This window comes from Mirounga angustirostris, unplaced genomic scaffold (assembly GCF_029215605.1).
Source record: "Mirounga angustirostris isolate CCGP_5_RB_7025 unplaced genomic scaffold, mMirAng1.0.hap1 SCAF_17, whole genome shotgun sequence".
In the NCBI taxonomy this organism is placed as follows: domain Eukaryota; kingdom Metazoa; phylum Chordata; class Mammalia; order Carnivora; family Phocidae; genus Mirounga; species Mirounga angustirostris.
Window position 1 is genome coordinate 32,925,798 of NW_026991725.1, and position 26,485 is coordinate 32,952,282.

The following is a 26,485-nucleotide window of genomic DNA, read 5'->3' on the forward strand; positions in this document are numbered from 1 at the left end:
AAGTATATAGCTATAGAACCATACCCAGACCTCCCTCCTAAAACCCATCCCCTCATATCCAATAAACTACTTAACTCTTGATAAACCCTGACCTGGCTACCCGGCCTGCTGATGCCAGTGAAGCAGATGGGTGACATATTCCTCACACATATTATGTACAAAACAGAGGCAGCTAGACATAATTCTGTACCACACATATGCTACAGACTATCTCCGGCCAGTCCAGTGCTTACCAACCAATAAACGCAGATATCACCAGCCAATCAGTAGTAACACTAAAAGATTTGGCTCTTCTAATATGAAGTAAAGATAATTCATGGTCTTCTGGCTTTAAAAAAACCTACCAACCCCATTTCTCCTGCCCTGAACTTCATCCTTGAGAGCCTCCTCAAACTCTTGGCTGGATCAGGTTCCATGCTTGGCAATAAAGCTTTTTCACTTAGTGCTCAGTCTTTGGTCTCTAAGAGTCGTTATTGCTTTCTTTAACAGTTTGGAGGTCTCACAGAGATCATATGATTGAGCTACCAGTGAAGCTGACAGACCACCGACACTTAAGAACCTACTGAGCCCTGGATTTAAGCAGGGTTTTGGCACCTTCTGATAGTGATTCAGCTGATTTCAGCTTTGAGTTTGTTCCGTTCTGTCCCACAAGTTTCTGTTTATTCTGGCTCAGAGCCATCTGGTTTCTCCTGGAGATGGAGAGGAAATTTGATCTCTTTCTTGAGTGACACAGAGAGAAGATCCATTCTGTGTATGTCTGTTGTTAGTCCACCTGTGTCTTGTTTAAGAGATTCCTCAGAAAACTCATGGTTTGGGCCAGATTCAAGGCACTGGACTACTGCCTCCCTCTCAACTGCCTAGCTACTCTGTGTATACATTTGTCTACCACATAGTAAAGGAATCTCCTTTTTGATATTTGTTGTAGGGGCTGTCAATTCAAAGAACCAAGTATATGTATATTCATTATAGTCCAAGTTCATACACATTTCTAATAATATGGTATAATTACACCATGGATAGTTTATAATTGCAGTAGCCACTCTGGGGAAATCATAATTTCAGTAATGACTTATACTTCTGCAATACTTTAGAACCAAAGGAGGCAAAACCCCCAAGACAATAGTCTACCATCTAAACCGGTACACCAAGACATCTAAATGCCTCAATAGCTCATAACGAACTTCCTTGAATGATTCCCCGGCAAAAGCTAAAAAGGCAGCTTATTCTCAGTGCCTAACTTCCTGCCGTGAAAGCTTAGCCTTTACCCAGTGTTATAGAATCCCAATGTTCTGATTCTTCAGATGAGGACCTCATACTTTTCTCAGTTTATCATCATGGGTTTCCGTAATATCTTCCTCCCTTAAATATAATGGTCCTATCTCCTCCCTTGTTGCTGAGCACCCACATAGTGAGGAACAGACAATCATGCAATTTCCATTAAGGATTTATCACTCTTCAAAAGAAGGTCAGGCTGTTGTTTTTAAACTTTACTACCTGAGGGAATCCCCAAACCCACTAAGAACCAAAGGTTCTCTGAGGAATTTAGAATACTTTTAGACACTTATACTCCCAGGCCTTCCAGAACTTCATAAGCTTATACAGACTACTAATTTCCCCAACAGAATGTCAAAGATGATTCAAAAAAACAAGGCAGGATCCTAATGCAGATCAGATATCCCAAATCAGAAGAAAGTTTAAAGAAAGCTAAAGACACAGAAAAGTGCTTCTGGCCATCCCAGAAGCCTTTCTTACCAAAGTAGATTGGACCAAAATCTAAAATTGCAAGCAAAATCATTCATAATTAGAAGATTTTAAAAATTTTAGGAAATATTTTGATACAGACCTAGAGTCAGACCACCACAAGGTCTTTTCACCCCTTTAACAGATTAAAACCAAAAATAACCAGACTGGCAAACAGATTATTTAGGTGAATTACAACAGAATATTATCAAAGAACTCTGAAACAATGAAAAGGGGAGGGGAGGTCCACATGTCCCTTTAAATTAAACAACTTAAAGTCCAACCTTCACTCATATGACAGATAAAGAACTGTCCTGGGGGAGATGCTGCATCTATGAAAAACTCAGGTACTAGAAAAGTCACTGTCCCTTAAAAAACAAGAAAGGAATCCAACAATCTAAATTAGAGATACAGTACAGACATACCTCTGAGAATCTCCATAATACCCTATTTATATTGTCTGCTGTTACCGGACAAGATGAAGATAATTTTCTGTTCAAGAACAGACCTACAAATTCCTAGTGGGTATAGGGTCTTCTGTTTCTACCTTAAATTCCTTTCTACTCTTCCTCACTGTACTAAAAGAATAATAGTGATGGTATCACCAATAACTCTAATATCTTCCCAGTCTCCCAACTTTTACCAATTTTAATTAGTCCATTAGTATGACCTCTGCTCTGTATAATTTGCTAGGTTGAAGCTTGTTCTGTAGATAGCACTGTCAAATTAAATGCTCTGCCATGAACAGACATTTTTCCAAAGAAGACATCCAAATGGCCAACAGACACATGAAAAAGTGCTCAATAGCGCTCAGCATCAGGGAAATCCAAATCAAAACCTCAATGAGATACCACCTCACACCAGTCAGAATGGCTAAAATTAACAAGTCAGGAAACGACAGATGTTGGCGGGGATGCGGAGAAAGGGGAACCCTCCTACACTGTTGGTGGGAATGCAAGCTGGTGCAGCCACTCTGGAAAACTGTATGGAGGTTCCTCAAAAAGTTGAAAATAGAGCTACCATATGATCCAGCAATTGCACTATTGGGTATTTACCTCAAAGATACAAAAGTAGGGATCTGAAGGGGTACATGCACCCCAATATTTATAGCAGCAATGTCCACAATAGCCAAACTGTGGAAAGAGCCAAGATGTCCATCGACAGATGAATGGATAAAGAAGATGTGGTATATATATACAATGGAATATTATGCAGCCATCAAAAGGAATGAGATCTTGCCATTTGCAACGACGTGGATGGAACTGGAGGGGATTATGCTGAGTGAAATAAGTCAAACAGAGAAAGACATGTATCATATGATCTCACTGATATGAGGAATTCTTAATCGCAGGAAACAAACTGAGTGTTGCTGGAGTGGAGGGTGGGTGGGAGGGATGGGGTGACTGGGTGATAGACACTGGGGAGGGTATGTGCTCTAGTAAGCGCTGTGAATTGTGCAAGACTGTTGAATCTCAGATCTGTACCTCTGAAACAAATAATGCAATATATGTTAAGAGAAAAAAAAAAGAAGGTAGCAGGAGGGGAAGAATGAAGCAGGGGAAATCGGAGGGGGAGATGAACCATAAGAGACGATGGACTCTGAAAAACAAACTGAGGGTTCTAGAGGGGAGGGGGGTGGGAGGATGGGTTAGCCTGGTGGTGGGTATTGAGGAGGGCACATTCTGCATGGAGCACTGGGTGTTATGCACAAACAATGAATCATGGAACACTTCATCTAAAACTAATGATGTAATGTATGGGGATTAACATAAGAATAAAAAAATTTTTTAAAAAAAGAATATAAGCTTTATGAGGGCAGTCGTCTGCATTTTTATCCCCTTCCTTCACTGCTGTCTCGCCCGGCACCTGGAACAAGGTCTCACATAGTAGGTACTCAAATATCTGAAATTGCCCGGAGTGCCACGTAGTAGGGGCTTTCTCTTTATGCCCACATTGGTCATGTGTCCTTGGGAATTCCTTAGTTTGGGGGGTGGCAGGGTTTGGAGCTGAGGGAAGGAAGGAGCCCAAAGATATTCTTGTGGCTGATTTACAAGAGGAAGACATTTGGAAACAGTTGGGGGCTTGACTGTTGGAGAATGGCGCACCCCTTCATTAATGCCTGGCTCGGCTGTCTGCGGGCCTGGTCCCTCTTCCTGCAGTATTTTGCCCCGGTGTGTGCTCCAGAAGGCCCTGGGGTCCTGATCTGGGGCAGTACAGCCGACTGTGAGGAGGCCCAAAGGGGTCTCAGGTTCTCCTGCTTGGGCTACTTGTAAGATAAAATGGGGAACCTTCACTTTGACTGGGCTGGCTAGAGTGTAACCATTTCCAAGGCAGAGCTTGAAGGAGGAGCTTACCAAGCTCTTTCCGAGCTGTCGATCCTGCATCTGAGAGGGAGCCAAGTTGACAGAGATGATTGATGAGCAGAGGGTTTGGCAGTTTGATCTTGGATTGGTCTTTCCCCTTGGGAATAGCCATGGGGCCCAGGACGGGGACACACGTGCATGGAGGCATGCAAGGGCCCTGTCCGTCGGTGGGATCTCAGGAGGGCTTGTGAGTTAGCCCACGTGCTGAAAGCATCCTCGTGAGCCTGTGGGTTCTGTCTTTTCCCTTCCCTTAGAGATGGAATCCCTCCTTATCGTGTGGGGAGTAAGAAACAGCTCCAGAGAGAAATGCATCGCAGTGTGAAGGCCAATGGCCAAGTGTCTCTACCTCATTTCCCGGTGAGTATAGTCCAGAGGGGGAAGGCAGATATTTTTGGCCATGTTGAATCTTGCAGAAGAGGGATGGGAGGTGGAGGGGGGAAGGTCTAGGATAAGAGGAGAAGTAGTGCCTGGGGCCTTCTAGGGGAAAGGGAAGAGAGGGGGGAACCAGGGAAGAGGTGTTACCTGGTTCCTTGAGGTGTGATGCTGAGCAGAGTGAAGCTCAAGATGACCGACTTGAACCTCTACATTTTCTCAATTCAAAAAAGAAAATTCTTTTCAAAAAAGAAACCAAAGCCGTTCTCTTCCAGAAACCAAGCAATGGTGGGAGTTAAACCGTGCTTCCTTCCATGGGTTCCCACTAGAATGGAGGCCCCCCGAGGGCAGGGAGTTTTGTCTGTTCTGTGAAATGCCCTGTCCACAGCGGTTAGAACAGTGGCTGGCTCCTAACAGGTACTTACTAAAACGTGTTGATTGAATCAGCGAATGAGGAGGCTAGAAGAATCTCTGCCTCCCGCAGAAGGGAAATTGCATCCCTAGGACGTTTCTCCTGTTGACTTCCAAAGCCCTGGAGGGCAGCTGTCCCGTCTTGTCCGTTCCCAACCCCAGAACTTGCTTTAGAACCTTCTGTTGAATCTGCACCTAATGAATGCTGAATGAATGAAGCCTTTGGAAGGTAGGATCTCATGAGCAACTTCCCCCTGTGATTGACGTGAGAGGCCAGCTTGGCGTGAAGATCCTTTCCTGGTATCTCTTCTTCCATTTCCAAGTCCTGGAGGGCAGCCAGCATGTGGCCCCCTAAACTCAGCAGAGGCCCCTCGTCTGTGTTTTAGGAGCTGTGCTTCTTGCCATACACTGAGATCCAAGATTGCAAGAACACTGTTCCTTGGGGAGGGGAGGAGAGTGCCCAGCTTCGAGCGGCATCTCCGCTCACGAATCCTTCTGGCCAGCTTCCGAGAATTCAGTTGGCCCATCAGTGATGTTGCGTTCAGAAAATTAACACACCCAGTTGCTAATCCCATGTTGCATTACTGGATTGTTTTCGCTAGAGCAGCTCCCCTCTGAAAGCCCCTGACACAGTCCAGGGAGGACTTAACTGGGTCCGAAAATTTAGCATGTTACAATGCTTTCCTGGGGCCCTTCAGCATCCCCCTCCTCGATAATATTACCCCGCAAATACAGCAGTATTGAGGATACAGGTGTTTTTGGGCAGGACTGTGGGGGTGCAGGGGAGTATGTGTGTGAATAAAAGTTCTACTGCCCAAGCTTGTAAATTAGATGATTTTGTCCTGGGGTGTGGAAATCGACTTTCTCCATAAGGCAGCGCTTTGATCCGGGCTGAGCCGAGCTAGCCTGCATGACAGCGGCCGGCTCCTGGGGTGGGGGGGCTTGGGCTTTCTCTACCCAGCCCCCCACGCAGTTCCAGGCTCACTGGCTGCCGGTCGCCCTCATGAGCCCAGCTCAGCTGCAGGGGGAACGCGGGCCTTCGCGGGTGGGCTTTGTGCTGCCCCCACCCATGCTGAAGGAAAGGGCAAAGCAAGAGGGAAATTGAGGAAGGAACAGGCCGACAACCGGGGGGAGGGGGTGGCGGGAGGACCGGCAGAGGACGGAGAGCCGGGCAGTGGGAGTCCTCTGTTTGCTGCTTTTGGCAGCACCCTCTATGCCTTTTTATATTCTGTACTTGATTTGGAGATGTTCCCTTTTCCCTTGATAGACCGGCTTCGGGCAGCCCAGCTCAGCGGTGCTCTGCCGCTAGCCCGCAGCATCTTCCTTCATTTTCTGTACAAAGAGCCGGGGAGGGGGGCGCGGAGAGCCGGGGAGATCTAGGACAGTGTTGAGACAACACCACCTCAAAGGTGCGCAGTGTGCGGCCACGAAATAAATTACCACTTCTTCTGATCCGGCCGTGTGACTCCTTTTTTTTTTCCCCCTTTTCTTCCCCCTGCCCCCACCTCCCTTCCAATCTTATTTATTTTTTTTTTCAAATTTCCAGCTCCCTTTCTGTTTAGACTCTACTTTTTATTCCTTGAGTTGGTCCCTCTCCCCTCCCCACCGCAGAGGGCCTTTTTTTTTTTTTTTTGATGTTTGACAACAGTCTTTGAAGATTCTCTACTTCAGAGTAGCTACTGATGGGCTGGTTGTACTACAGAGAGAACAAGCGGGGCCTCTCGGAGAGCGACCAACTGCTCCTGCCCAAGGCAAACGCTGGTGGGGACCATGGCTCTCCATGAGGCCGCGGCGCCGGCGCATAAAGCTCCCGAGCAGCCCGGGCGCCGCGCCCGCCGCTCTCCGCCGCCCACCCGTCCGTCCGTCCGTCTGTCCGTCCGTCCGTGCGGCTGTGGCCGGGGCCGAGGCCACCAGGCCCGGGAAGCTCCGGCGGGGGCGCCGCGTGCTGGCCCCGCTGAACGTGCCTCGTGGCTTCCCTCCCCGTGCCCCGTAGAGAACCCACCGCCTGCCCAAGGAGATGACCCCCGTGGAGCCCGCCACCTTCGCGGCCGAGCTCATCTCCAGGCTGGAGAAGCTGAAGCTGGAGCTGGAGAGCCGCCACAGCCTGGAGGAGCGCCTGCAGCAGATCCGAGAGGTAGCGCCACGCCCTGTCCCTTCCCCGGTGCCCGCGTCCCCGTGCCGCCCCTCCCCTTGACCCCCTGGCGGCCCAGGCTGGCCCCTCCTGCTTACCCGGTCACTGCCCCTCCTGCCGCCTGCCCCTCCAGGATGAAGAGAGGGAGGCCTCCGAGCTAGCGCTGAGCCCCAGGGACGGGGGGCCCGCTCCGCACCCCCTCTCCCTCCTGCCCTCCGGCAGCTACGAGGAGGACCCGCAGACCATTCTGGACGACCACCTGTCCAGGGTCCTCAAGACCCCCGGCTGCCAGTCTCCAGGCGTGGGCCGCTACAGCCCCCGCTCCCGCTCCCCCGACCACCACCACCACCAGGAGCAGTACCACCCCCTGCTCCCGCCTGGGGGCAAGTTGCCCCCCGTGGCAGCCCCACAGGCCGGTTGCCCCCTCCTCGGAGCCAGGGGCTTAGTGACCAAGCAGACGACGAAGCACGTCCACCACCACTACATCCACCACCACGGCCTCCCCAAGACCAGGGAGGAGATGGAGGCAGAGGCCGCACAGAGGGTGCGCTGCTTCTGTCCCGGGGGCGCCGGCTACTACTGCTACCCCAAGTGCAGGAGCCACCCCAAGGCTGTGGAGCCCGCGGCCGAGCAGTTTGGGTGAGTGTCAGGTGGACCGGAGCGTCCCCGCGGGGCTTTCTCTCCCACCCAGAGCCCCGGGCGGGTGCGAGGTTGGGGAGCGGGGTTCAGGGGTCACAGGCATCTAGCTTCCAGGAGGGAGGCACAGGGTGGGGGGGGCGGGGCAGGGGAAGCAGGTGCATGGGTCTTTCGTGTCACCCCGCCACTCGCCGACCTGTCCCGATTCGAGGCGTCCCAGAGCTGTAACGGGGCCTCTGGGCTGGGTGTGGTTCTTGGTTCCCCACAGCAACAGAGGCAGTGCCCTGCCCAAGCGAAGTGGGAAAAGCGTGGAGCCGGGCCTGGCCCTGCCCGCCAGGGAAGGAGGGGCCCCCGGCGGAGCCGGGGCCCTGCAGCTTCCCGGGGAGGAAGGAGACAGGTCGCAGGATGTCTGGCAGTGGATGCTGGAGAGCGAGCGGCAGAGCAAACCCAAGCCCCCTAGGTAAACCACACCCGCCGCCACGGAGGTCTTGTGGGGATGGCTGTTCTTGCAGTCGGCCGAACACAAATGGGACCGTTTGCTCCTGCCGTCTTAACAGCAAACGTTGGCCTGAGCGGACCACAAAAATGCCCTGTTTCGGCACCGCCCCTGTCCATGTGATGATAGGGTCATTTTTTATTTTCCTCTTCTCTCTGAAGGCAGGATAGAGAAGTTTCTACTGAAGTCACATTTTCCAGTTTTTCTAACCCAGTTTCTTTCTTCTGCTCTCTCTCTCACTCCTTGCTCAGTGCCCAAAGCACAAAAAAGGCTTACCCCTTGGAGTCCGCCCGTGCGTCCCCGGCCGAGCGAGCTGGCCGGCACCACCTGCTGGGGGGCAGCAGCGGGCACGCCCGCTCTGCCCCCCGAGCCCCCGCGTTCACCCAGGACCCCGCGATGCCTCCCCTGACCCCGCCCAACACACTGGCGCAGCTGGAAGAGGCCTGCCGCCGGCTGGCTGAGGTGTCCAAGCCCCCAAAGCAGCGGTGAGTGGCTGCAGAGCGGAGGTGAGGGTCTGGGCGCTCCTCAGGGAGGAGGGATGGCTTCTGGCCACGTACGCGTCTCCTCCCCACCTGCTAGAAATTGTTCCTTTTAGTTCTGTTCGTTCTGAAGAGCCAGCCGGGATCTGCTTATTAGGAAAGGCAGGCCCGGGAGGAGAGTGAATTTCCGTCTGTTCCTTACAAATGCCCCGATCGCGCAAGGCTGGGTAGATGAGCATGTAAGAGGCCCTGACCGATGGAGGATCCAGGGCCTCGGCCCTTTGCCTGGGCTGGCATCGCCCCGTCCCGGGCTCCCAGGGGGCTTAGGATGGCTATTCCCCGTGGATGGAAGTTGGGTCTACGGTGAGGGCTCAGAGCCTTCGGCTTTTCCGTCTGCTCCCCACTTGCCTTACTCTCCGTCCCCCACTCCCGCTGTGTCCTCAGATGCTGTGCAGGAGGTCAGCAGAGGGACAGGAACCACTCGGCCACTGGTCAGACGGGAGCCGCGCCCTTCTCCAACCCCAGCCTGGCTTCCGAAGAGTGAGTGTCTTTACCTGACATTGCTGAGAGCCCCCTCGTGGTTTATATTTCAGGGCATTGACTCCCTGGCGTTGGGATTCTTGAAAACTTTTTCTAGTATATAAAATCCCCTTGATTTGAACAGTAGCCACTAGGAACGGTAAACGCGGCTATTGCCATAAATCGGGATCTTGGCCATAAATCGGGAACTTGGAAACCCTGCCCGCGCCGGGAGATGCGTTGTGACTTGGACAATAGGTGTTGCTTCCTGAAGGGACGGATGGCTCAGGGTTCCCGGGTACGCACTCCTCAAAAGCTGAGACGTGCAGCCGTGAGCAGATGGATAAAAGGGGGTCCCCAACCCCGGATGGAAACGTTGCCCTCATTCAGCTTGCAAGCTAGCAAGTTGGAAACGTGTTGTCGCATGGAGCAGGAAGGTGCTTCACCACTGCAGAGACCGAGGACGGTCTTTGTTGTTCGGCTTGGGGAGAGCACCGTGTCTTGCCCAGTGGTGCCATGATTCTTTCCGTAAGGTTACGCTCTTGCCAAGTGGGCCGAGAAGCCTGGCTCCGTTGAATTCCAGGATGATGCATTTAGAAAGAAATTGGCTACAGGGGTCTAAAATGGTCTAAATAATTCAAGTTTTCTTTCTTTGCTCATTCATCTTGAGCAATGAGCCATATTTAAAGGCCTGCAAACTCAGAATAAATGAGGGAGGTCGAAATGACGGAGCTAACCATCCCAGCGGGCTCTGGCATCCATGCCGTCCAGGGGATGCTCTGGGTTTGTCTCTACAGCATTCCCTCGTGGGGCTGAGTGAACCCACGGCTCTCTGGCAGCTTCTCCCCGCTTCTTCCTTGGCAAGCACCCCACTTGTGCCATCCCGAAAGAGACCCGTTTGGTGGTAGTGAGGGGAGCAACAGCAGTGTGTAAACCCCAAGGAGATCATCCCTTCCCAGTGCCCCATGCAGATGACCTGGACTGTGGGCCTCCAGAGTAGCTGCCTCTGTGACATGGGGGGGGGGGGGGCCCACACCCAGACCCCCTTTGAGCTCATAGCTGCAGCCTCGCTTTCTCTCTGGAGGACGTGTTGGAGAGCCTGTGTGTGTGGGTGGGGTGTGGGGTGTGTGGGGGGGGGTGGGGGGTGTGTGTGTGGGTGTGGGGTGTGTGCTCGCTGCCTTCGAATGCTGAACTTGTTGCGTTCCATCTTCCTTCTCAGTCACAAAGAGCCAAAGAAGCTGGCGGGGGTCCACGCACTCCAGGCCAGCGAGTTGGTCGTCACGTACTTTTTCTGTGGAGAAGAAATTCCATACAGGAGGATGCTGAAGGCTCAGAGCTTGACCCTGGGCCACTTTAAAGAGCAGCTCAGCAAAAAGGGAAATTATAGGTAAGAGCCCTGCGGCTTCTTGCTGCTCCGCACTTTGTTTGCTCAGAACCGAGAGCCAGAGTCGCTTCCCTGGCCTGGCCAGACCCGGAGGGGCCGTCGGGAGGGGGCTCAGGAGGCGCTCAGGGAGGCCATTGGGCTGCCTGGCGCTTCTGTTCCTTCTCATTTCCTCTCTCCCCTCGCCACTGACAGAAATAACAGCAGCAGCAGGGAGACCGCTGGGAGGGCTCTGGGGGGACCTGGACGGGCTTTTTCTACCCAGGTGAACGGGACTCTGAAGGAGAAAGGGGGCTTGACCAGGACAGCTGGGCTTGGGCCATCTCACTGAGGCCCTTCCTGAAAGGCAGAGAGCGGTGTGTGTCAGGGAGAGACAGACGGACAGACCGATGAGGCTTGGGTCCTAGGAGAGACTGTCCACACTGAAGGCTTGGGGAAGGGCAGAGGCCATGGCCTGGAAATGGAGACGGCATTCTCCTTCCTCAGCCTCTCTCCCTGAAGAGCTGCCTCGCGGTGTGGAATGGGTCATGTAAAGCAGAAATGCTCTTGTGTCCATAACAGAGAGGGGGCCGGCCCCATGCGTGGGCACCGGGTGGACGGGGCCGGGCACTCGCCCTGCCCCCAGCCCTCCTCCCTCTCTACGTGGTGGAGACACCCGCCTGGTCTTCTAGGGCCCCAGAGAGGATTCTAGAGCGGGGACCGTTCCTTGGTCACCTCCCCCTGAACGTGGGTGGGGTGGGAGGGTGATGACTCCACCTGCGTTTATCCAGAGTCCTAGCTGCTCCTCCTCGATGGCCTTCCTCCCAAGGGAGTAGGTGGGCTCTGCTCCAGCCATATCTCGGGTTGCGGTGCGCAGGGCCAGGGAGGGGCACGCGAGGTGCGGCGCACTCACTTTACGGAGCGGCAGTCGGTGCTCAGAAGGTGCCAGCCCGCCCCACCTCGAGCCCGAGATGGGAGGGGAGAAGCCTAATAGCACGAGCGACCAGCCAGGTGGGCCCCGGCCCCTGGAGCCCGCCTCCGGGGCCCCGAGACCCCGTCCCTTCCGGAGCAGGCCCTTGCGGCTCTCCCAGCCACTCCACCTGGGAGCCGGTTGGGCCGGGGGCCCAGAGTGATCCCTCTGCAGGGAGAGGCTGGGGCTCGGGGGCTCGGACCTGTAAGTGACCGAGGAGCAGGGCGTGGAGCTGGGCTTCAGAGCTTTCCATTTGACACCAGGGCAGAGACGATTCTGAAAATGTGTCCAAGGGTTTGGGGAGCAGGCCTGGCTCCTAATGCTACTGCTTCTTCCTCTTCTTCTTCTTCTTCTTTTTTTTATCTTGAACAGACACAAGGTGAAACTAATTACACAAGTGTGCCCCTCCAGGGATTCATTTTGAGCTCAGCTTTGACTCGGCTGGACTTTGAGTGGAACTGCAGGTGACCTTCAGGGAGAAGGGCTCTGGAGCGCCGAGTGGAGGCTGCAGGGGGGGCTTCGCGCTCAGCCACTCCGGCCACATCTGGCTCTGATTTTTTGTCCTAAGGCGCACTTAATAAGCCTGGCTTTGAAGCCCCGGCCTCCCCTTTAATGCACAAAGACTTGCACAAATGGTTGACTCTCAAATTCTTTACTGATTGGATCAGGCTGTGGCCAGACCCTTCCCAGCCGTCTTATCTCTCTGTACTTGCTCTCCGGCCGGAGCGGGCTCGGGGAGGCACCGGGTGCCAGGCCTGGCCCGCCCAGCGGGGGTGGTGCCCCGTCCTCCCGCGCGCTCCCCCTCACCCCCCAATAAAAAGCCCGGCGAGGATGGGGCCGCGGAGTGGGGGGGGACCTGGGCTGCACTGAGTAATCTCAACATGGCAGGGGTTCAAAAGGAGAACAGTCTCTCCAGACGTGCCAGACGCTGTTGGTGCCAGATGTCAGAAGAAAGCGCAGTTTGCCACATAAAGCATGTTGTAGTGGAAAAGCCCGTTTCTTGGAGAAGATGAGGGCAGCGCAGTGCGTTTGAAGTCTGGGGGCCGGGGCCGAGGGGATGTGGCCTCTCTCCTCTCTGGAAGAGGTTACGGTCCTGAAGAAGGTCTCTGCGTGTTTGCTCAGGGGTGCCATGGAAGCCCGACTTGGTAGAGCCGAGGGGTCGGAGCTGGGGGGCTGAGGGGCACGACCGAGGGTGGTGTCAGAACTGGAGCCTCGTATCAGGAGGAGGGCCTTCCCCCGCCACTGTCCGGGGGCCCCTGTGTGCCATGCGCCTCCCCACCCCCACTCGGGCTCCCCAAGTACCCCGACCCGCTGGATAGGAAGCGTTCTCCCCGCTGCCCCGTCCGGGCCGTGCCGTTCACCCTGGTGCTGTGGCCCAGCTGGGAACACTAACAACAAGGAACCTTGACTAAACCCAGCTGGTTCACTTTATTTAGCCTTATCTCCTATGAAAGTATTTGGCTTGCTTTCATTAAAGAGGAAAGAAGTTGAGCTCTAACCGAGGGGAATTCTTTTTTTTTTTTTCCTTTTAAATGAAAAGAGAAAAAAAACTGTAACCCTGAGACACAAATTTTTTTAGAGAGCTGTCCCCCTCCCCCCAGAGGACCAGGACCCTCCCTCCATGAGTGGCCTTTATTGGCTGAAGGTGACAGCTTGCAGGGGCGAGTTTAATCCGTCTGAGGGGTCTCCCTGGAAGGGGCTGGCGAAGGAAGGGGCCAGGGAGTGGGCCCGCCTGGAGGACAGCAGTTGTTTCTGAATGTGGCCCTCCTGAGAGAGGCCGGTCATTTGCGTCCACACAATTAAACAGCCTTAGAAGAAAGAAGTCTGGGGTGGGATAAAAGGAACCTTTAATCAAGGGGCATAATAGAAGGGTCTTTAGTGTTTGACCCTGGAGGGGTGGGGTGGAGTGGAGTGGGGTGGGGGGACGGGGAGAAGAGGGAGGAGAGTAGCCGGGGCCAGGGCTGTCTGCAACCCTGGGAAGCAAGATGGCTCTGGCCAGCCTCCTGCCGGGGCCACCGAGGAAAGCAGCCTGTCCCATGGCTGTGGCAGGGAGAGGCCGGAGGAGCGGGCCTGTGGGTGCTGCAGGGTGGGAGGGACAGGAGAGGTGTCAGCCTTCCACAGACTTCTACAGGTTCAGGGTGGCTGGGCCTCTTGGAGGAGCCCCCCCACCGCCCCACTGTTACTGCAAATGGACCAGGCGTGTCTTGCCCTTCCCAACCCCCACACCCTCCCGATAAGGGGAGAAAGAAGCAGGCAGCTGTCCTCCGCAGAGTGTGTTTGGGGGGGGCCCCAGCATTCTGGGCCCAAGGCCGCAGGTGGGAGGGCGTCCCGTCGCGCCCCGGCGGCCGGCGCAGATCAGAGGCGGCCAGAGGTTCACATGCACATGTGTGCGGCGGAACCTTCAGGACCCCTCCATCCTCCGTGCTGACATCACCTTTCTCCTTAGCAAAGTAGAAAGCGCACTTTTCACCAAGACGCTCTTTGGGTTTTCCTTTTAAGGTATTACTTCAAAAAAGCAAGCGACGAGTTTGCCTGTGGAGCCGTGTTTGAGGAGATCTGGGATGATGAGGCGGTGCTCCCCATGTACGAAGGCAGGATTCTGGGGAAGGTGGAGAGGATCGACTGAGCCTTGGGGGTCGGGCCCCCAGCGCAAGTGCGGGGCCGCCGCCCGCGCCACCGGCCTTGGCCGTGACGGACCGCGACGAGACATTTTGAAGGAAAACTAAACCAATGAAGAAGACAAAAATCTCGGGAAGAATTGGCCACTGGCCACTTGGGGAGGGTGGGGAGGGCAGGGAGGTTGGTTTTCACTATTCACCAGCTGGGTACTGAGATAAGAAAAGCCTGAACTATTTATTAAAAACATGACCACTCTTGGCTATTGAAGATGCTGACTGTATTTGAGAGACTGCCATACATAATATATGACCGCCTAGGGATCTGAAATCCATAAACTAAGAGAAACTGTGTATAGCTTACCTGAACAGGAATCCTTACTGCTATTTATTGAACAACTGATTCCCCACCCCCGGCCCCAGTTTATGGATATGCTGCTTTAAACACGGTAGGGGGAGAGGGGAAGTTTTAATTGTCCTGTCCAAACTTGGGAGTTGAGCTAGGGGCGCATTAATGATTTCTTTAAGGGGAATTATTACGCTTTGCCCTGCATTTCTCCAAGTGAAGACAGACTTTTTAAAAATGCTGCCCTACCATTGACACACGCAGAAAATTGGTGCATTTTTTTTTCCTACGCTGCTCTATTTTGTCATAAAGGTCTTGAGGAGCAATTTATGTTGCAACATCACTGCCATCTGGGGTCATCATGTGGGATGGGATCCATCGTGGGGCAGGGGGGGGCCTCATTTGGGGGACCCCAGATTTCCTCAGTAACTCCTCCTAACTCCCCGCCAAGGCCCAGCGCCCAGTGGCTGAGGCCCGCTAGAACCTTGGAGTTCAACTCGTGCTTGCATTGAAACCGTTCCTTGGAGTGTCGGTCGGTTGGTTGGTTGGTTGGTTGGTTTTTTTTAATTAGTCGTTGGACCACCACCATTCTGGAAGCCACCACCCCTCCCCCCTTGCCCTGCAAAGAAGCGGACAGTTGCGGGAAGACCTAGCAGCACCCTTTCCTCCAGACACCTCCGTTTTGACGTTCGGGTTTTCGTGTTAAGTTAATCTGTACATTCTATTTTTGCCATTGTTACTTGTACTATACGTCTGTATATATTGTACAACAGAAGAGTATTAATCCACTATCTCTAGTGCTTGACTTGAAATCAGTACAGTACCTGTACCTGCACGGTGTCCTGCTCCGTGTGTCGCCCTATATTGAGGGCTCCAACTTTCCCTTGTTTTTTGAAAGGGGTTTATGTATAAATATATTTTATGCCTTTTTACTACAAGTCTTGTACTCAATGACTTTTGCCATGGCATTTTGTTCTACTTATACTGTAAATTGTGCATTATAAAGAGTTCATTTAAGGAAAATTACTTGGTACAATAATTATTGTAATTAAGAGATGTAGCCTTTATTAAAATTTTATATTTTTCAAAACGTCCGCCTCGTCTTTGGGTCCCCCCGGGGTGGGAGCAGGGCAGAGGTGGCCTTTTGTGTGTGAACACCTGCGCTTTCCCACCTTGCCTGAGCCCATCTCTGGCTGACCTTGACCTCTTCTCGCCCAGCCAGGCCCTGCCCTGGGGTTTTGAAAAACTCTCTTCAAAGTCACCTGGCTGACTGGCTTGAGGATCTTCTTGTCCTCAAGAAGGGCGGGCTGTAGACAACTTCCTCTGCCCTTCCCCTTTCCTCTGCCTCCTGAGTGCAGCCTCTTCCTCGAAGGCAGGTCTCATCTGGCCAGGTAGGTCCTGGAGATAAGGAGCAGAGGTGGGTTAGTCCCAGGAAATGTCCAGAAAAATGGCGTGCGGGTCTTGGATGTCCAGTGGAGCTGATGAACCCTGAGCTCTGCTAACCAGCCAGCCTCTCCGTAGCTGTGTGAGTGACCTCAGCCGATGCTTTCAGCAAGGGGCTGGCATTATTGAGGGTCCAGGCTGGAAAGGGGGTGGGGAAAAAAAAGGTGGTTCAGCAAGAAAACCGCATGGTTCACTGGACTTTACTTCGTGTGCCCACGGAAGTCGGCTGACCGTTGTTCACTCAAATTCGGGTTACCTCGCAGTGCACGGAGCGCTCAGAGGTCGGGCTGTGTTTCCGATCTGGGAGAGCAGGCCTAGCTTCCTAAACGAGTCCTATAAGGAACGCATTTTAAGAAAGAAGGGGTCCGTTGGACTTGGCTTCTCAAGTACGGAGTTTTTCTGCGGTGGGGTCTGCAGCAAATCTGGCTGGCTTTCTGTCCCCGTTGGACAGTAAGGCCCGGGCTCTGGCCGCGTGGGGTGAGGGGCCGGGGGGAACGGGGCCAGTCTCAGGGCGGCAGGGTTAGGAGGCATGGGGTGGCCGCTGGCGGGGCAGGCCAGGGCGCGAGGGAATGGGACACCGGGCTGCAAGAGTCCTTGATCTTGGTCCTAATGATGCAGCTTGCCGCACCCGCCCCTCCCGGGTGGAATGGGGGCTCACAGCAGAGGTATCCTGAACCCACTTCCGAATTGTAAGGTTCTTTCCAACCCGAAAGGACCAAGAGATTGAACCTGGTGTGGGCGGTGTGGGTGGGGCGTTAGGGCTTTTAATCTTCAGGCCTTTTGAGTCATCCCATGAAAATAATGGGATAAAACACAGGCCTGGGGCTCAGACAAAGTCTAGCGGACCGTGCGCATCTGTGAGAAAGCGAGCCAGCCGGCGATGGACCACTCACGTTTGCAGCTCTTCTGAGAGGGCGCATTTCTCTGCCTCTCGCATTTTAACAATCAGGCGCGCTTCACCTGGCCCCAGATGGGCTCCTTGTGGAATCACCTGTGCTTTTCTCTGAGGAAAGCGTTGCTAGTTTTATTAGATTCTTTTTTTTTTTTTTTAAGATTTTTATTTATTTGACAGAGAGAGACACAGCGAGAGAGGGAACACAAGGAGGGGGAGTGGGAGAGGGAGAAGCAGGCTTCCCGCTGAGCAGGGAGCCCGATGCGGGGCTCGATCCCAGGACCCCAGGACCCCAGGACCATGACCCGAGCCGAAGGCAGACGCTTAACGACTGAGCCACCCAGGCGCCCCGTTTTATTAGATTCTTAAAGGGGTCTGTGACTCAAAAGAAAAAGCTAAGACGTGGTTTGGGCCGTCTGCTCTTTCTTCCCTGCCCCCCAATCATTTACTACCCAACGCAGCCCTTCAGGAAACCTCTGCCCACTCCTTCCCCGACAGCCCCCCCCTCCCCCCCACCCCAGCTCCAGCAGCCACACACCCCAGCCCCACCTACCGGACAGGACCTGCATCAATCCCACCTCTCCCAAAGGAGTTGCACTTGCTCAGGTGCTCCTGGATCCTCCCCTTCCTGAACTCCAGCTTCCAGTCTGAATCACCCACTTAGTGCTCATTCCCTGGTGCTTCCTTGTGCTCTGGCCTTATTTCTCAGATTAATTGTTAACCAGCTAATCAGAGAGGTGGGGCGCAGACCGGAGGGGCGGGGCACGGTTTCTGCCTCTACTAATAGTGGGGATAATAAATGTGCTCACTTCCAGCGCTGCTGTGACGGCCGAGTGAGGTGCGGAGGCTCAGGATCTCTCTCTGGGTCTCCGGGTACTTCGGCTCCATCCTTACCGCCTATGTTATTATTAGCTCCTCATTTGGAAATTCCATCCCTCCCCATTCCTGCTGCAACATCTGGGCTCTGGCATCCCACTTCTCTTGCCCCTGGTACAAAACCAAGAGGGTGGTGGGCAAATGGGCCGGTAGGCTGCCTGATGGGGGGCTTTCAGCTAGAGCAGAGCCTTGGCCCCAGAGCATCTTTAAGTTTTCATTAAAGCTATTACTTTATACAGTACTTGGGAATTCTGTGTGGACTCTCACCTAGGGTGACAGACAGTTCATGTAGGGAGGCTTGAAATGTGGGGGAAAAGGATCCTGTTCTACTCTCCCCCTGCCCCCAAATATGTTGGGATCAAAATTGTGCTGTCAAAGAAGGAAATTGGCAATTACCCCAAAGAAAATACTCCAGTCTATTAGAATAATTAGGTTAGATTTTTGTTGTTGGTTTTCCTTGTTGTTCTTTTTGGTAAAAAATAGTAGTCTTTTTTTTTTTTTTTAACCTTTAATAAATCATTTGGTTGTACAGGAACTCCCCAAATAACGTAGATGATTCCAAAGAGGGATCCACACCTTCCTTAGCATCCTTATTCCACGTCATCAACCCGATTTTCTAAAAATCTCATAATGAGAGTGAGCCTCTACTGTATTCTATGGCTTGTCCCAGGAAGGGGGTCCTCCCGCTAGATAACGCCCAGTTCTGAAAACATAAATTCCCTGTGCTTCATCCACACCAACCTTTAAGTTCCCCTAACGTTGCTCTGCTGCTCAGAGCCTTTGCATATGCTGTTCCCTCTGCTGGGAACACACCCCCTCCCTCAGCCCTTCTTGAGGTTGTCTGCCTTTCAGCCTTCAGGTCTTGACCTAAATGTCAGAGGTCCTCCCTGACCATCGGGTCCACGTATGTCCTCACCTGGTCCTCCCTATACAGAAGTTCCTTTGCCTGTTCACAGCACATTCTCCTTTGTCACTAGACAATAAGGATTTCGTTGCCCACTTATTCACCCATGAGGCAGGGAGTAGACATGCTTCTATTTACCACGATGTATATAACAGCCAACACGGTGCTTGGCGCCTAGTAGGCACTCAATATTTATAGAATTGGTGCAAAAAAAGAAAATAGAAATTGCCAATAGCAATTTTAGTATCACCTATAATGAAAATAATCACTATTAACACTTTACGGCATCCTTCCAGGTTAAAACACACACACACACGCATTGGACCACATGGTGCACATTATTTTGTAATCTGTATTTTTCACTCAGTAACATGTCATTGGCGTATTTCCGTATCAATAATATTCTTCTGCATTGCTCTACAACATAACTTAAATGTGTGGCTGCATTTGTTTAACTAATGACGTATGGTTGGACATTTATATAGTTTACAAATTCTGCAATTATAGGTCACATTGTAATGAAATCTTTCTAGCTAACCACTCACTCAGTATTCATAGCTAAATCGTCTTCAGTTATTAGGATGAAGGTTTTCCATGTAGAATTTCTGGATCAAAGGTCCTTTTTAGGGCTTTGGCTGCTTCCTGCTGGCCTGTCTGAGACGCTGGCTTGTCTCTGCCTCTCCGGTGCCTCCCTCACAGTTGGCCCTCGAGCCACGGTTATACCAGCCCCTTAAATCTCAAGCCTGCACAGTCAAGGCTCCCCCCAGTCTGAGCCGAGCCTGCCTTTCTGGGATGATCTCCGTTTTCAAGCTGGGTCGCCTTGAGCAATGAACGTCCCTCCACCTGGGTCTGCCGCTTTGTAAACGGAGGAGAGTCACGAGCATCCTTCACAGGGCTGATGAAAGTCGCTAAGGCGCACATAGTTCTTGGGAGTGAGTCTAGCCTCCTACACGTCAGCTGCTACGATCACCCGCTGATCCCCACCGTCCAGTCTTTATAACTGACTCTGCTCAGCCCTTTCCCTCCTTTCTCTCACCTGTGAAACGCAAGCCCTGGTGTGCCCCCCCACGCTCCTCCCTGCCCCCGCCCCAGCCTCCCCTCCAGAATCCAGGGGGGCCCTGACTTTCTCTGGTGCTCAGCCTGTGCTCACTTCTATTTTTCCCTTCCTCCTCCCCTGAGTTGTAAGCCACTTTGAGGCCAGGGTCTGTGTCTGTGTCTCAGACTTTGATGTACAAGAGCTTTACGGATAGGGGCACCTGTCTGGCTCAGCTGGTGGAGCATGTGACTCTTGGGGTTGTGAGTTCAAGCCCCACATTGGATGTAGAGATGACTTAAAAATAACATCTTTAAAAGAAAAAAAAGAAGAGCTTTACAGATAAAAAGTCACCCTGGGTGATACAGAGAGTGCCGGGTAAGACTCCTCCAGATATCCTGTGACCACACATGACCCTTCGTGACCCACCGTCTGACTTTGCTGCATTTTCCCCAAACTCAACTTTGGACCAAACTATGTTGTTGGGAGCCCCTGAGCCTTTCACGCTCTTTGTATCAGACATGGTACATGGAGGGGATCAGGGGAGGATCACAGGCTTTGAGGTTGGCTTTCTCTCCCACCATCTCCCAGTGATCTCAACAAGAAGACGCTGGAAACCAGCCATGAACGGTGTTGTGGGTAGGGTGCCCCATTTAGCAATTTAAAATACAGGACCCCCAATTAAATTTGAATTTCATATAAATGATGAATAATTTTTTAGTATAAGTATGTCCCATGAGTAGTTGGGGCATACTTACACTAGAAACCTATCGGTTTGTCTGAAATTCAAACTTCACTGGGCATCTGGCATTTAATCTGGGAGACTCCAGTTGTGGTAGGTGCTTTGGATCGTCCACTCAACCTTCCTTCCTCTTTGCTTCTCATGAGCTTTCTTATACTACAGAGATGGGAAAGTTAAATCCTAATTTTCCAGACTGCTTTGTGTCCAGATTTCAAGTGGGTTCCATCATTTAGATCTGCTCACCAGGAGAGAGGGGCGTCTTCCTTTGGTTTTTGTTTGCCCACAGGCAAAGCCACGGAGTCACGGGGCTTTACTGCAGCCGCATGGACGTCTGTTCCCAGGACCCCGGGTCCTGAGAGGTGTGGAGCTGGGAGACACCCCATTGCAGTGTCCCAACACTAGCTCCTGGATAAGTAGTGACTGGCAGCTTCCTGATAACGGGGCTGTGCCCCTGACGGTGTCTCCGGCCATATTCTGAGGTCCTGGGTGTTAGGACTTCTTCACCGTAACTCTTTGGGAGGACACAATTCAACCCATAACACATACTTAGGGTGGTGTCTGTCTCCTGGCTGATCACACTGTGACTCTTATCATTTTGTCTGTCCTAACAGGAAAAGAGAAGCACAAATCTTTCAACGAGAAAAACTTCCACGATCACCTCAAGGAGAAATGCACCGTGACCACGCGCAAGGCCTCCGTTCTCCCTCTGCCCGCCAATCACTTCATCGCTACACATCCCCCCATCACTACATCCTCCCTGCCCACCTCCCTTCCCAGACCTGAGCAGACTAAGCCCGTTATCCTGGGCACACTCCATCCTGACTCCTCCACACACCTCTGCTTCCATTTCTACTCAGCCTTGGTCAAACCAGAGAATCCAGGTTGCTGGTCTTCACCCACCGGAAGATGAAGCCAGAATCTAAGCCTTTTCCCCCGATGCCCAGGGTAAAACAGTATGAAAAGCAGGAGATGTAACTGTCTTTCTCTTGGCTACCAAGATATAAAACCCTGAAATAGGTCACTGGGAGATATTACGGAATTTCAACCTCCAAAGATTTCCAGGTGGAGAATATAAAGCCAATATACACCTTCCACGGCTTTTGGACCTCTTCTGGCCTGGAGGCTGCATCCGTCCTAGACGAGCTGTCCAAATCTCTTCCTCCCTGGGGTTCTGACTGTGGCAGGTTTGCAATCCCAAAGGGAAGGGGTCAGCTCCCAGGTCATCGGTGGTCGCGGTGATGAGGGGTAGTTCTTACGGATTTTTAGGGGAGGCTTTCTGTCTTGGCAGGGACCTTCATTGGTTTACTGAGCCTCAGCTCCCATCCCGGACCAGGCAGTGGGTGCCCGGTGCCTGTTTCCACGAGGGTAAAATCTCTTGCGACAATCTATTGTATAAATGATTTGTGAGTCATTGTCAAGCACTTGGCGGGCTGAAGACAGCAAGAAGCAATCAGTCTTCTGATCAACATGGTTTGTTAGCATAAAAGCTTTGGGCTGCAGCATCCTCCAGATGACACCCACTTCTTGGCGTGCCTGAGATGGCCACAGGCCTTTGTTGTTCATTCATCCAGCCCAAAAGAAGCCCAGGGGGTGAGAGAAGGAGGAGGGGCACGTGCTGGGGGAGGGGCACAGCTGCCTTCCATCTGAGCCCGCTCCCTGGCCAGGTGCAGTGGGAACCAGCCCCTCCTGGAGGAGCAGAGACCCCTCCCAACCTCACTTTAGGGGACAGAGCTGCTTGAGCCACCTGCTTCCCAATCGGCCAGAGGCCAATTATCCAGATTGAGGGACAGCCAGGTCCCCACGGTGAGAGACAGAGAGACAGTGAGAAAATGAATTAAACGGAAGAGTGGATTGTGGTAGAAAAGAGGTTGGCTTGTAGAGTGTTTTGACATGAGCAGCTTAGAGTTTTTTTCCCCTTTAATTTGTATCCCCCACCCACGACAAAAATAGTCATGGTTAAAAAAATTTTTTGAAAAATTCATAGAATTACATAAAAGACAAAGAAATCCACCTATAATCCCACTACCCAGAGATAACAGTCGATAATATACTGGTGTATTCCCTTCCAATATGCGGCATGCTCTCTCGCTCAGTAAAGTGTTCTGAGCGTCTCATAATTATTCAGGGTAAATCTCGACACATGTGAGTATTTTCATTGTTTCGAGCAAACGTGGTGGCCATTTCTGCGAACTGCCCTGGTCACTGTGCTGATCTGTCTTGATCCCTCCACCCGAACCTCCTTTTCCAACGAGAGGCAGAACACAGCCTCTCCTACTTGGGGGCCGGAGGAGGGTGAGGCCCCGGATAGGCTCCGGACTCTCTAGGAATTGTAGAATACACTCTGGACCCAGAAAGAATAGCTTGGAGTTCCTGCCTGCCCTGCCCTGCCCTGCCCTGCCCTGCCCCTTACCTGCTGGGAGGTCCTGCTCCTTGATCACACCTGCTTGATTCCTCTACTGATTGTCGGATTCCGTTGCTCCTCTCCTGCCTTTGTACATCTGATGAGGTCTTGTTTCTTGTCCCGGTTTATCTCCACCCTTTTGCCTCCATCCAGCACATAGTGTTTTCCCCATCACCACCTTCCAAGAATCGCCATAAATGACAGTGAGATTTGTCCTTGCCATGGTCATCTGTTATTTTATTCGGCCCAGCATCCATGTTTTCATCTCTGGATAACAGCACCTTGCTTTCCCTTTGGGGAACAACACTCAGCTACAAAAATGGTACCTGATCTGTCCAGTTAATATATTCCATCACTTTGGCTCTCATGAGTGGCTCAGGGATGGACATGTGACTTAAGTCGGTCCAATGAGACAACTTAAGTTGGTCCAATAAACTATGGGCCTTGTGCCAGGCATTTGGAGAATGGGGTGCTCTTTTTCTACTGGGGCTTCTGAAATGGTAGGACAAAATCTTGGAGCTTCTGGGGGCCAAGAAGTGGAGAAGGCTTACCTGCCATTGAAGCCAACAAAGAAATCCAGAGCTACAAGATGGAGGGGTGGGGGCAGAGAGAAAGATCAACCAAGTCTTGTCAGCATCTCTTGGGTTCTCGGATTCAACTGCCCAAGAGCCCAGCCTGTGAGTCAGCAAATCTTGTCATCTGTTTTTTCCTTAAGTCAATTTGACTTGGGTTTCTGTCATACTCAACCAAAAGAATTTTTTTTTTTTAAAGATTTTATTTATTTGACAGAGAGAGAGACAGCGAGAGCAGGAACACAAGCAGGAGGAGTGGGAGAGGGAGAAGCAGGCTTCCCGCAGAGCAGGGAGCCCGATGCGGGGCTCAATCCCAGGACCCTGGGATCATGACCTGAGCCGAAGGCAGACGCTTAACGACTGAGCCACCCAGGCACCCCTCAACCAAAAGAATTTTGACTAATAATACAGCTCCTGTCCTAAGGAGGGAATACCTGTTCTCAAGGCCAATTTGGATGTCAGAGAGCCCAGGTTCCTGGAGTTTGAGGTCTATGCATTACATGGCCTGAAATGGGGGAAGAGATTCAAGAAGAGAAACCGGTGGCTTTGAGAAACAGAGTGATGAAGAGATACCTCAAGTTCAAGTTCTGGAGAATGGCACGGTTAGATGCTAGCAACCAAAGCCTCGGGTTATATAATGGCCTTTATGTAACGTGCCCCTTGGGACCCAAGCCCATGTTCACTGTTCTCTGCTGAACATCCTCATCACCAACACCTACTGAGAGGTACCATGTACCCATACCAGGGGTGGGGCGGGGTGGGGCGGCGGGGAGACAGACGATGAAGACATGGCCCCCAACCTGGATTAGCACCGGGTTGAGACATTAAAATTCAGTGTGAGGAGTGCCCGCATAGAGCTTGTCCGGAGACCCAGAGGAGGGCCACCTCTGCTTGGGCTGTCCAGAGGAAGGCCACTTCTGGGCTGGGGCGTGCAGGGTCCTGGGGACTGATCAGGAGAATAATGGAAGGGCAATCCTGGGAGAGGCAAGAAGGTGGGCGAGAAGGAGGGACAGCAGAGGCCATGAAGCAGAGCAGGTGGCCAAAAGTACCTGGGGTCTTCCAGGGCTGGGCTGCGCCCCAGCTGAGGGGAGGGGCACCTTTGATCTGGGAAAAGCTAACCCTGGTGGAGCCCTGAGAGACCCCAAAGCGGGAGCAGCAGACTTTCCCCCCTCCTGCCCCGCTTCCCCTCCCCTCCCCCATGTTTTCCTCCCCTCCCCTTCCCTCCCACTCCTCCTGAGTCCCCTCTGTTCTCCCTCTCTACTTCCTCCTCACATCTCCCCCTCTCGGGTCCCTGTTTCTCCCCCTTCCCTCGTCTGTCTCCTTCTCCCTTCCATCTCCCCTCGCCTCTCCCAATCTCTCCCTCCTTCCCTCTTTCTCCTTCCTCCTACCCCCTTTCTCCTCCCTTTCCTGCCCCTCCCCCTCCTCCTCTGGCCCTCCCCGGTCTGCCCCACCTCCCAGCCACACCCCCAGTGTGATGGGGGTGAGCCCCATCCCTGCCCTCCAGCAGCTACAATCTCTCACGGGCGTATTTTGGTCCAGAGATGCCCCCACAGCCCTGGCCATCCCCCACCCCGAAAAGGAACTCTCCTGGTGGGGATGCCCCCTACCCCCACTCTCAGAAGGGAGGTCCTGAGACCGGAGAGCCCTGGGCGCAGGGAAGCTGCCCGCAGAAGGGAAGTGAGCACGGAGCTGACTCTCCTGTTATTATTTTTCTCCCCTGGGGGTCACGAGCAAAGAATTCTGGGCTTCGAGTCTTTATAGATCCTCACTCCCTTGGCAACCCAGCACTCCTGTCCAACCTGGAGTGTTTAATTACCAAGGAAAAGAATGATTTTTTTTTTTCCCTGAGAATCCATTTAATTATTTGATTGCCCAGTAACCAAAGAGTGTGAGCGGCCCGTAGCCAGAAGGGACTTCAAAGCAATACCTTGATGTTGCTGAGTGGGGCATTAATGGGTTCTGAAGGGAGGAGGTTGCTAAAGAGAGGGAAAGTATTCAAAGCAATCCTGCCAGCAATCTCAAAAAATGCATAAACACTGGAATGCTCCGCCGGAGAGGGAAGGCGAGTTCAAAGGGACTGGGAGAGTTTTCATGTAAAGTTTAGAGTTTAAGGCGTGACTGCTGGCTAGGGAGCCTCAGCGTTTGAACTCTTGTTTATTAAAAACAGTTTCCCAGCCATTCAGCGGATTCCCAAAGACAAGAGAGAAACGCAGACTTTTTCAGTGTGCAAGATTTAAAGGCTTCATTGATTTCTACCTAGGGTTCCCCCCCCTCACCCCCAGCCCCCCACCCCCGCTTTTGTGCTTGCTTGCTTTTCTTTTTTTAATTTTCTTTCTTTTTCTGGATCAAGTTTTTAAAATCCCACTATCAGAGGGTGATGGCAGCCGAGAGAGAGGTCTGCCCCCACCCTGTCCCATCCGGGAGAGCAGGTTGCTGTCACCACTGCACTGCTTGGGGTGGGGGTGGGGGGGGTGCCGAGCGGCTGATGACCCTGTCCCGGGTCCCATGGATTCTTTCAGAGGCAGGGGGACCGGCCTAGACTCTGGGCCCAGCTCTGGCCCTGGCCGGCTCAGCAGGGCTGCTGGAAGTGGGGTTCTCCACCTCTGCTCTTGTTTCCCAGGGTAATGGAGGGGAGCATCTGCCCTCAGAAGGGGCTCAGAGGAGACCTTCAGTTTCCCAGGCCTGATTTCCAAGCCCAGGGCCATGGACCAGTATCTTGTACTGACCCCATACTGTTAATGGATGGGGGGGTGGGCGTGGAGGGTGGGAATCACATTTTAAAGGTGATTTAAATGAATTCTAGGAGAGCTTTCAAACCCCAGGACTCTCTGGCTCCAGCCTCCAAAGCCTCAGCGTCGCTGACACTGACTGAGCGACTGAGCGGTGCTTGGGGTACCTGGTCAGTCTCCCGTTCCCCGTGCCAGAGGGAAGTGAGCTTTCTCTCTCGGGCCAGGCCAGCACCCAGAAAGCCAGAGGCAGCTCAGGACAGAGCTACAACTCACCGGAGACTCTGGTCTCTGGGAAATGTTTCCCTCCTTCCTCTCTGGCCTTACTCCCTTGGAAAACCAGCCACTGCATAAGGTGACAGACATCCCACAGGGTGCGTCAGCTCACCCTGGAGCGCTTACTTGTGGCTTCTCAAGCTCCAGGCTCAGGTTCCTTGCAGGATCGTGAACCACTGGAA

General features: G+C 52.7%; 1 protein-coding gene across 10 annotated transcripts; it reads left to right on the forward strand.

Moving 5' to 3' along the window:
- The first annotated feature begins 3,810 nt into the window (after window positions 1-3,810).
- AXIN2 (axin 2) lies at window positions 3,811-15,522 on the forward strand. Of its 10 annotated transcripts, none has more exons than XM_064583710.1 (9): window positions 3,811-4,460; window positions 6,880-7,020; window positions 7,151-7,656; window positions 7,922-8,113; window positions 8,401-8,634; window positions 9,073-9,168; window positions 10,367-10,534; window positions 11,850-11,941; window positions 13,977-15,522. In XM_064583710.1, the coding sequence occupies exons 1-8, from the start codon at window positions 4,410-4,412 to the stop codon at window positions 11,899-11,901; spliced, it is 1,440 nt and encodes a 479-aa protein (XP_064439780.1). In that variant the 5' UTR covers window positions 3,811-4,409; the 3' UTR covers window positions 11,902-11,941; window positions 13,977-15,522. The 10 variants fall into 10 exon arrangements, with proteins under 10 accessions (XP_064439780.1, XP_064439783.1, XP_064439781.1 ...); XM_064583709.1 differs by lacking the exon at window positions 11,850-11,941 and adding an exon at window positions 4,893-5,115 and having other exon boundaries at window positions 3,840-4,460; XM_064583707.1 differs by lacking the exon at window positions 11,850-11,941 and adding an exon at window positions 4,893-5,115 and having other exon boundaries at window positions 3,841-4,460; window positions 6,433-7,020.
- Window positions 15,523-26,485: the final 10,963 nt, after the last annotated feature.

Coding starts and splice junctions, on each gene's coding strand:
- AXIN2 (XM_064583704.1), top strand. CDS start 4,410: ATGCATCGCAGTGTGAAGGCCAATGGCCAAGTGTCTCTACCTCATTTC. Junction 4,461..6,879: donor TGTCTCTACCTCATTTCCCG/GTGAGTATAGTC, acceptor CGTGCCCCGTAG/AGAACCCACCGCCTGCCCAA. Junction 8,635..9,072: donor TCCAAGCCCCCAAAGCAGCG/GTGAGTGGCTGC, acceptor CTGTGTCCTCAG/ATGCTGTGCAGGAGGTCAGC.